General features: G+C 36.7%; 1 protein-coding gene across 1 annotated transcript in view; it reads right to left on the reverse strand.

Annotated features, from left to right (window-relative positions):
* Positions 1-3267: 3267 nt before the first annotated feature.
* MTPN (myotrophin) overlaps positions 3268-11539 on the reverse strand; it is a 16372-nt gene continuing 8100 nt past the window's right edge. Inside the window, exons 4-5 of the mRNA XM_017739968.1 lie at positions 11008-11091; positions 3268-6507 (exon numbers count right to left, since the gene is read on the reverse strand). Coding sequence (XP_017595457.1) covers positions 6421-6507; positions 11008-11091 — 171 coding nt within the window. The 3' untranslated portion in view covers positions 3268-6420. The remainder of the gene's footprint in view (positions 6508-11007; positions 11092-11539) is intronic.

Consider the following 11539-nt stretch of genomic DNA (forward strand, 5'->3'; position numbering starts at 1 on the left):
TGTAAATTTGAAATAAGGGAATTCTTTTTTCCCCAAAACAACTATCTGTTACGTAACTGGCAGTTACTTTTTTTTTTTAAAGCTTAAAGAAAGAATGGCCAATAAATATTCAGCTTTTTATAGTGACAACACACCTCCTTATTAAGTGTACAGGTTATGCAGCCTCATTGTTGAAGGTTGAGTCTATTTTCTTTCAAGTTACTGTTTAATGTGGCTTTGTAAATATTTAAATGTATAGCTACCCTCAGCAATTTCAATAATTTGTAATTTTAGGTCTTGTTCTTATGTTTGAAGCCTCTGACACTAGAAATTGGCATGTGCTTGCTCTGTGTCATCTCTCTCTAAACAAGTTTTTCTGTGCTTCTGAGAACATTACTGACATTGACTGCAAAATTGCACTAAGAAACTTTAAGGTGTATCAAGACCTCAGAGATCATCCTTCCAGCAGCTTACAGCCCAAGTGCACAAAAGAGAAGGAAAAGGAGTTTTCCTGTTGGTAAGTGAAGTACAGAGAAGTTTCTGCATAGTCACAAAGCAAATCTGCTGCTGTTGTATTGATCCCAGTTCTAGTGGCATCTCACCAGTATCTCAAAAACTGTTCCAGATTTATCTAGATGTAGATGTGGGTATGAGGTGCAGCACTAGCTTTTCACAGCGATTTGTCAGAAGTGACAGTGCGAGGTGTCCTTCAGCACAACTGTTCTTAAACAACAGATACACACAAATACAGGCTGAATTTTTTTTTGGTCAAAATAATGTAAAAGATAAATTTCTGTTGTAAAAGTTAAGATGAATGCTTTATGCAAAAGAGCAATGAAAAAAAAAGCCTTCAAAAGTAATGTTGCTTTAGGAAGCTTCCTAAAGCACATGCAAGACAAAGCCCACCAAAATGTACACAAATAAGCATAAACTTTGGGAAAGACTTCTGGAGCTTAACATCAGAATTTATTTGCCACAGATCTGTTTTGGCAGCTGAACTGAGAACTTGGCAATAACCAACCAACCAACAAGCTATTTCATGTCAATCAAACAGATCTATTGGTTTTCCACTGGAATGAATAATAAAAGAAAAAAAAAGGTGGCTGGACCTTGTCACAAGATGCTGCCACTCTTACATAAAAGGCTACAAATCTTAATTAAAAGTGTATTTCAAAAGTAAAAAGGAAGCATAAATTCACTTCCATGAAGAGTTACATACTTTTCAAGACTTCCCACCTCCAAATACATTTCAGACAGAATAGTTAAAGCCATTGATCCAAACTAGATCTCATTTTGAGACAAAAGTTTTAGTTGAACAAACTGAATGTTCTTCCAAATGTAATGAGGAATTACTTTGATTTAGAGGAAAAATAGTAAGAAACACACAGAAAGAGATGTTTCAGAGGTAAATTATTTAATATATGCACCAAAATTGCACTCATTGGCCAAGAAAATATTTTTGAGACTAAGTTTTGGACCCTTCAAATTTATGCTCAGCTTGAGACAACTGAAATAAATTTTCCTTTAATGAATTTTAACTTTGATAAATGGATTGAGACATGCAGCCTGTGGTGGGTTTGGCACACTGTCCTGCCTCTAATGGCCACGAGATGAACCTCAGTGCATGAAAGCCTCTATTCATAATTTCAAAATGTTGCAAAATGATGTAGTAAACAAGAACTGACCAAAAAGTACAGAAGAATCCTGCATTCTGTGGCAGCCTGCAGTGCACTCAACCCAGAGACATTCAGGACATAGGAGAGTGGAGAGGTGCACTCAGATGTTTTCCAAACTCCCCTTGAAGAGTGAAGACTTGAGACTCCAGGACTTCCATTTAAAAGAAGGTTCTCCAAAGCAACATTAGATCACAATAGCAAGCAATGGTATTTAAATGCAACACTTCCAAGTTTAAAATTACTAGAAACACTGTTCTGACTGCTAAGGTGGAGAGAGAGGAACTGCTCCTAGGAAAAAATGCCCATTCAGTTCCCAAGCAGACAAAAATTACCTGGCTTTGAAGACTCTGAAGGCACTACATGAAACCAAGGGCTTTTCAAACACTCGTCTAGTAAGTTTATGGCATAGCTTAGTTGGAAGCTGTTGCCAGATGTCAGATCATGAATACAAAAAAAATATTTTGAGGAGAGCTCTGAAAGTATAGTTTTCTCCAAACTGAGAGAAACAATCAAGTGGTGCAATTGAAAAATTCTTTTTCTTGGGCCAACATCCTTTTGGATGGGAGATGGGAAACCATTTTCTTTCAAAAGATCAGCCATAGAGAAATAATGAAAAGGAAGAGTCTTTACATGCACAGATGAATTTGGTTTGCCAGTCACTGAGGAATGCGAGTGAAAGAAATCTGCGTTTTGAACTGAGAATACCTCCTCCTACAGAAAAAACTGTCCATTAAAAAAAAAAACCCCAAAAGCCACACCAAAAACCCCCACAAAATGAAGAACCAGTAATACAAACACAGGAACTGAAGCCCACACACATCAGTGGCCATTACTCTATTTGAATGACTTTGGCATTTATAGTGAACACACTTGTGCTCTCCAATATTTGCCTGAAAGATTGTGTATGTAGCAACAGAAGTTCTGTAAACTTTTCCAAGTTCAGCAGAGAAAACCAGGAAAATTTAATTTATTTTGAAATATTTTTTGATATTTATAGTTCTGCTACTTTGACACATCTTCCTGTACTTTTCTTTATAACTGTCTGTTTTAAAATAAATCATATCAAACACTTCAGGCAATTAGATCCAAATCTCTACTGACAAGCAAAGTTATAAAAGGAAGTTCTGACAAAGTCACTGTGAAGATGTCATGAGAATAATGAATAAACATTTCTATACAATTTTATTTATACTTCAGCTGTGATTTCTGTTAATAACTGTTTTCAATTTCTTTGATGAAGGAGAAAGAAAATTGCTTCAGTCTTCACAGGTAATAGGAGAAACATTCCTCTCTTTACAGATTGTCTCTTAGAATTTAACATGAATGGAAGATCTTCATCATTATGCGTTACCATTTAAGCAGGAGAAGCAGACTATAAGACCGCAAAAATAATCAAAACCCCTTTTAAATGGATGTAATTTAAAACCCCCCAAAACAACCACAAAGAACATTATATATTTAGTTTTCAAAGCAGTTTCCACTCCACATTTCAGTCTTATAAGCAGCTGAACAGTTTAATCACTGTACATGTGAGCTTAGATACCTTCCAGGCAAATAAAAAGTTGTGGTCCGAGGTTAATAAAACGCAGGAGCAGAAAGGGAAATAAAAATCTACATTCTCATATCGCACAATTCAAGTTTATTCCATTCATTCTTGCAACACAAACTTAAAAATACAGTATCATTTAGCATTCTGATGTCTATGAACCATGATAATGATGAACCCAACTGTGTCAAAACAGTTAACAATGGTGAAAAGAGAAAGTCAAATATCAAAATGCACAGAGCACTAAATTTTCTTCTGTCACTGCGTAGAAAGATGATTGTTTATCCATTTACAAAATATAATTAAGACAAGTTCATTTTGAAATTTTGCATGCAACACTGCAATTGCTTGACCTAGGACACTCTATTCTTACCAGCCTCTTCTACAAATAATCAATGTTCCATTTAACTATTGTACTCCTTTTCTCATTTGCTCCCTGTAAGAAAAAGGGAGCAGAGGGTACAAAATCCAAAATATAGTTAATTTTTTAACTTATTCAGCACAAATTTCAAAGGAAAAGGTTTAAGAACAGAGTGGATTTCCAAGTATATGCAATTCCAGTCTGACAAAGTATTTAAATTCTGTTTATAGAATGAAAAATAATTTACAGTTTGGTATTTTTATCTAGTTAGGACCTACTCAAAGATAGAGGAAGCCACCCATTATTTTTTCCACAAAATAGCTAACAAGAAAGAAACAAATTAACAAGCCCAGTCTCTAGACAATTACAAATGCATAAGCTTTTATTTTTTTTTCTTTTAAATCCTGGGCAAAATTATTAAACACCTGTTATGTAGTGCAAAAAGCAGAAAAGTATTTCTTCTTTATAAGCCAAACATTAAATGCCATCTTTTTAACTATCTCAAAAGGCAGCTTGGGTATATATTACAGCCAAATTAACACTTGACTCACTGAAGTCTGTTTGCTTCTTTTTTCCCCCCAGGGTGAAGTAAGAAAAAATAAGGTGTCCCCAAAATTGTAGAAAAAGGGAGGCAAAATCGCCTCAGTGAATCACCGTAAGAGTTAGTACAAAGATGATGTTTCTTTGCTCACTTAAATGAGAGTTAAAGGGAAGGGCAGGAAAGAATACAGAAGAAAAAAAAAAAAACCAACAAAAATACAAAACCACTATGGCCAGACAACGTGACACTAATCAACACAAAAAACTTGAATAATCAAGTTCTCCACATAAAAACAGATTGCAGTTTTCTAGACTAGTATTTGAATAGCTAAGTATTTAATAGCATAATATGGAGGCAAATTGATGCCAAAGATTGTTACTTTCATAGCTGAATAAAGAGTTAAACCTATAGTCTGTGTTCACACTATTACAATGACATGACAATCCAGCACTGATCAGAGATAAGATTAAAGAGTCCTCTTATAAATAGTTATTAAAAGCACTGTTCATCAAATATTCTTGTTCTTTTATCAGCAGTTCACCAATTGATTTATCACTTATTTCCAACCCTTCTGTTCTTCTTTGCCACCCATCTCCAAGAAAAAGAGTAATTGCACTGTACAGTTTATGGCCAGAGTTGACTGTTTTCTCCATTGCTTTTCTTATGGTATGTGTAGAAGTAAATCAGTTCCTGCTCTCATTTTACACTCTAAATGCAATGCTTTTCATAGCTGAGACATTCAATCCTAATATGCAACATTATTCAAGTAAAACTAAGTCTCCATTAAATACGAGTGGTAGTTGCCAGTCTACTTCTATATATCCTCTCAATTTCAACAGTGATATCAAACAATATCAGCTACTTTTGTTTAAGAATTCAGCATGAGTCATTATATACATTTGTTTTTCTGTATTGTGTTTGTTACCAGAAAGTTTGAAATCTGTATTCCAAAAGAGAGAAAGATGTATAGTTTGTGGTATAGAACCTGTTACTCAGTTTTAGGTGAACCAGCAGTCTAATGAAAACTTTCAGGATGAAAGCCAGAAGCTCAGACATTCCTGAGGACCACAAGATGTGACAAGAGTGCCTACAACATCATTAAATACCTTCCCATGAATGATCAAGACTGCCATACTTACTGGTATAGTAAATCTTATCTAAAAGTCAATGGTTAATGTGGTATGGTCACACTGGGAATTTCCAGAACAAGCCTCATGCCTTAATGGAATTTAAGAGGTTCATCCATTCAACAATGAAACACTGATCTGAAGATACGCACAATTAAAAAAATTCTGTAGTAGTTAGAGCAAGTTAAGACTTCTGCTTGTACATCTTCCTGCTTCTACATTTGAACTTAGAAAGGTTCCATGTTTACCAGAAAAGTTTAGCAACAATATTCACCTGATATGAATGTCTAAATAATTATTGTACATTTTCCACATTTGACTTGATTATCCTTGTGTACCAAACAGCCTGGAGCTTTCACATACGTCTAGGAATTTTATGCTAATGTGGCGAGTAAAGAAATTTCATCTTACATTCCTTTTGGAAAAAAACTACAGTGAAATTTTGACCTCTCTCTCAAAAGCAGTTACTTAAAATGTCTGTCCTGGACTAGAACAAATATGGGATAGAAAGACTTCAAATTCAAGCATCCAAAAGTACCTTGGCAGATATTATGGAGTGTAACACCATCATGCCTCAACTGGTCTTTCTTGGTTTGCTCAAGAGTCAGAAAACATTAGTGTGACATCCAATTAGTCAATATAAAGAACAGCTCCAATAACTAGTATCAAAAGTCCTCAAAACTGCAACAGAAGCTTTAGGCAGAAGAACAAAGCTACCCACTGAGAGAGAAGAGAGAAGAGCAACCCAGCCATCTACATTACTACACTTCAGATTATGGCAGACACTAAGAGCATGGGACTATTGTCTCCTTCACAATTAGTTTCAGGTACATAGCACAGCACTTCCATCTAAAGATCTCAAGGAAGTACTTCCATCCATCTAAAAAATCTTAGTACTAATCTAGGAGGCTTACAAGCCAAAAATTCAGGAGCAAGGTCTGTCTTCTTCCATTTTCACTAGAAACGGGGAGATTGTGCACTGGAAAGAAGTCCTAGAGGGACACTGTTCATAATAGTTTTCAACCCTCTCTGACCAGATTATCTTTGATACAAGCCCCTAACTAGTCTGATTCATAAAGAATTTCCCTCCCCCCAAAGTATTTAGCTGAAGAAGCTGGAAGATGCAAAGAGTGACAGACAGGCAGCAGTGTGAGGCCACAGGAGAGACATTTAAGATATCAGTCCATCCATCACTGAAGAAGAGTCTTGATTGCCTGGTTGTCAGTGGCTTCAAAGGCAGTTAGTCCATCTGGGCCTTTCACAGTCTTATCAGCACCCTGCAAAGACAATGAGAAGGACTGTCAATTCATAAAGCCAGGCTGCATCAGTATAAAGTGTGTCAAAAGTTACATACCTTACACAATTATATTGATTACATACAGCTTTTTACTCTAGTGCCTTGTTTTCATTCAGAAACCAACTGGACAAGATTTATGTACAGAACTATTCAGCATGCAGCTAATCTGCGTTTCCAACTTCGTCATTTAAAATAAGGGAAAAAGCCACATAACTTTTGTTACAGAGCAAATTGCAAGTTCAATAGATTATCAATTAATCTTAGAAACAGATAGATTTTTTTGTTTCCAGCAACTACTCCTACAAAAGCAAAAATTCAGTGTTACACACTTCTACAAAAGCTATGGTGCAAGAAGCTCTCACATGCTGAATTAGGTGACACCTGGAAGAGCTGATTTACTAACAAATCATACTATATTTGTTCTAGATCATAAAACAGCCACACTCATCAAGGATTGTGCTTCTCTTTCATTCTGAAATAAAAGTCCCTATTGATACACCAGAAAAACAACACCACAAAATCATTCCAAGTCCAAAACTGCTCAGGTTTCTTTTGAAAGAGTGATGTGTACACCTAAAAGGCAACAAAACAGAACAGGGAGGCAACAGGAGAATGGAAGATAATGAACCAAGTGGATAAACTGAAGAATTAGAATAAACTAGTGCAAGTAAGCACAAGCACAGTGGCAGAATTATGGGAGGAGAACAAAAGGAGGGAAACAGAGTGATTACCTAGTCACATTTGCTTTGAGCACTGTGTAATCATATTCATAAAAGGGAAAACACAGACTAAACTGTAAATAGGGTAGCTAAATAAGGGGACAAAAGTTATTAGAGCTCACAGGACTGATTTCAGAACAACTCTGCAAGATGATATGCAAATCCCACTTGAAAAAATGTGTAGTTGCTCTATCAAATGACAGGAAAAGCACTGTGGGTACAAACACACTTTGTCAAAAGTATGTACAGCAGAGGGTTGTCTTCAGTTTATGCACAAGCTCTCTGTAGAGTAAGTACAAATCCCTTCTCAATTACAAGGAAGATTGTCAGTATTAAGGACACTCAATAGTTTAAGAACATAATGGACCTAGAATTTCCATAGCTTCTTTACTGATTAAACACACAAAGCCCCACTGAACTTCCACCATGTCTGTTCCCAAGATGACTCTCACTTTCCTAAACTTTTCTAACAGTCTAATAAACTGGATCTGATACCACTGTGATGTTCTACGAATACTACTTTTCGCAATGTAGGATATCTCCCTCTCTGAAACTTGTACACTCTTTGCTTGCATATACTCAACCTGTCATTCGAAAAAGATGGCTTTGCAGCGGTTTTTAAGGCAGCACTGGCAGTCTTCTGGTCTACTGGTCAAACTGACCCTCTTGGAGCTGTTCACCTTCCTTGTGGCCCCTAGAGACACTCAGTGAAAGGTATGCACTGCGTTCACACCAGTGACAGGAGCAGTTGTAGGATCACACCTCTATCACTTGCCTCAATGTACAAGGATGTTGCAGTTCTTTGGGATATGAACATGAGCTGAACCAGCCTGTCCCCAACAAGTGACAATTTGGTCATTGCAAACACATGCTTGGGCTGAAACCATGGGAACACTGCTTGTGAGACATTTATTTTTCCCCTAAAATAACCCCTGAGAGATTTAAGAGGTATTCAACACTTATAATCTTAGTTGTCCAGGGAAAAGAAAAGCAACTAAGAGTACAAATGGCTTCTTTTGCAGATGTTATTTCTACTGCTTAGATAGCACACAGATTAGAATCTACGTGGAAATCAAGGCTTCAAAGCTGTTCCTTGATGTAAAGCTCAGAAAATCTTGAAGAAAAATGGAACTATGCAGTAACTGACCTGACAGAGTTTAAAGAACTTTAGTTTACAAAACTCTCCACCAATGTACCAGCATTTAGGGTACAAAAGATAACTGTTAACTGAGGTAACCTTGAAGTATAAAGAGAGCTTTTAATTATAACATAGGACTGCTCTCCCCCCTCAGAAAAATACTTCAGAAAAGTTATTGACATGCAAGACCTGAGTTTCTAAAACAGCTTTACTGAATGTAGGATAAGAGGGTCATGAATACCTAAGGAGAACACCATTTATTAAACTCAGTGCTAATAAATTAAGAAAATGGCCCATTAGCTAGACAGAAAGATTCCTGCCTACATTCAATAAAAAGAGAAGGAAACAATAAAGGTCAGGTCAAGAGGACTTTAATTTGCAGAAGTACAACACTGCCTGGAAGCAACTTTAATAAAAATCTCATAAAAGTACAACGATTCCACAGTATTCTCTACTTCCCCAAAGTAAAAAGTTACTAATATTGGTGTTACGTTCCACTCTGAAAATACACATACATAAATATAAATATAAACCCCCTCTCCTTGGCAGGATAATAACAAACAAGAATGCTTGCCCACTTAAGCCACCAGGCAAAGCACAAATGTTAAACAAGCTCTGAGAGCCACACACTTGGCTCCAGATGCAGTTCTGCAAAAAGCCCAGAGCAACAAACACAGAACCCACGCTGGGAGCTGAGCTCCCACCAAACTGTACAACCAGCACTGGGGCACTTAACGAAGCTGGGAGGAGAGTGGTTTACACAGCAAGCAGCAAACTGCTAAAAAGAGTTGCCAGATGACACAACAGAGGCAGATGACTTCTTGCTCAAAAAGCACATAGACGAATTCATGGACAACAAATCTGTCAACGCTTCTGAAGAGGGGACAGATGTGCACACCTCCAAAATCCCCAGCAGAGCAACCATGAACGAAGGGAATGAGTGAGCAGATGTGGTCATACTCACAACTCTTCCTTTTGCCACTGTCAGAGAAGAAAAAAGGTGCTAAACTGCCCAACTCAACAGGATATTTCTTGTAACACATTTTTTAGTAGAAAGCAGAAATCCAATTGCATTAGATATTTCACAAAGGCAGAACTATTTTGGAAGTTAAAAAATGGGTGAACTTTGTTGAATCTTATGCAACAAACCTCATCCTCCATTAGAAGCTTTCAAACTGTTAATTGTCTATTTAAACATATTGGTTTCTCCTACACTAAAAACCCACAACTTTTTACATTACAAATCAAATATCAGATTATTAAAGAAAAACATGGATCAGTGCTTGGAACATTTCTTGAAATACTCCTCCTTCTCCTCCCTCTCAATGTGAGCTCAGGAGTTTCACATGAAAGGTTTAAAAACATCCCCACAGTCCATACACCATAGAAAGCAATGGAGAATGGTGGCTTAGTAACTGGGAAGAACATTAAACAGTCAGTAATTTTTAGATCTTTCAGTAAGGGTTGAATCCTGATTGCCCTGTATCTGCTATCAAAGAACATATGACTATGGTACACACAAGGCATGACATGTTTAAACAAGGGTCATAAAATAATAACTGTGTCAAGAGCCAGAACAACCTCTACATATAAGCCCTGCCTCAAACAGACTGAGATGATAAGTGGACTTCCAGTTTATAAATATTTCATCAGCTAGCCCATGTGAATGGAAGCAATCAACATTTGACTCTGCATGAAGAAATCTCAAAGTAATTTATTATTTGGGTAACTTATCCAGAATGGAAAACCCACCAAAACATGGTCAACATGGGAGAAAGGACACCTTCTTTTTGATGATCCTAAATGAAGGATCAGTCCTCACAATAAATTTAAGCAAGTTGGACGCACCATTTGAATCCTAAATTAACAGTCACTGCATTTGTTTACAAAAAAGCGTAAATAATATCAGACAAGATCAAAGACGTTAAGTGAAATTCATGCAACATTAAGGCAGTTAAGGAAAACTTTACCCTGGAAGTGACATATGAAAAGATTACACAGCAAGAAATCCTTTGGCCAAATGACAGAAGTGTAATCAAGAAGCAGTGCGTATGAATGGAGACAAAACATTGCTTGAATTAACTACTGGCTTTGTAAAATTGATCACCTTTGCAATATAAATCAAAGTGCAAACAGAGACACATTAAGCTTATTCTCCCCAGAACAAAATTTACAAGCTGTACGACAGAGAAAGCTTAGCTTCCTACACTTCTATCTCCCCTCCCTCTGCCAACCCGGATGGGTTCTCAGTCATCTGGCAAAAGTTGAGGGAAACCACACCTCTGAGCAACTTCACAGCAGAGATTCCTTCACATGAAACACTTAAACAGCTGCCAAAGCCAAGTCCACTAAAGGAATGCTTTTTTTCCCTTACTGATTTGCAGCTCTGCTCTCTAGCTGGAGCCCACATATTCTTACGGTCACTGTTACTTTTGCTACACCACAGAAGTCCTGCAACTTTGTCCTTCAGCTATCTTTTTCCACGATCAGAGTTTAGCAAGACAAATGGCATTTGTTTGATGTTCTGAATATATCATCTGGAGCATCATAATCTCATTGAAAAAAAACCCCACAGTAATATGCTTTGCTAATGGATAACTTGTTGTAAACATTTGTATCTCACCTTTGACAGAAGCAATTTCACACAGGAGACGTGGCCCTCATAGACTGCTGATAGGAGTGGTGTGATATTGTGTTTGTCTGGAGCCTGTAAATTGAGATACAGTTACTTGAAGGACAATTTCACACAGCATTATAAGGTTTCACATAACTTTTAAATTTTTTTTTTAGTCAACAGTAGAAGTAAAAATTTAAGAATATTAGCCAGAAATGCATTCCACTGGATTTTTTTCCTCTCCTTTTAAAGAAGAAAAGTTTTTTAAACAATAACAGGAAATAGCAACACATTTCTTCCACAAGACTTTTACATATCCCAAAGCTTGTCTATAATTTTAGGCCAATGATGGAAATTGTGGAGTTTCAGCTGACAAATTTTGCCCAGTTTAAAAACACTACTCCTAATTCTCCCATTTCACAGCCAGCATCACTTCACAAAACAGTTTTGGCTGAAACATTGTTTTGGCTGTCTTCTCTCTAAACTATAGTCCTGGAAAGAATAAGAAATGGAGCAACTGAAATGCTTTTTTTAACTCTTT

This window comes from Corvus brachyrhynchos, unplaced genomic scaffold, assembly GCF_000691975.1.
Source record: "Corvus brachyrhynchos isolate BGI_N302 unplaced genomic scaffold, ASM69197v1 scaffold27, whole genome shotgun sequence".
NCBI classification, from domain to species: domain Eukaryota; kingdom Metazoa; phylum Chordata; class Aves; order Passeriformes; family Corvidae; genus Corvus; species Corvus brachyrhynchos.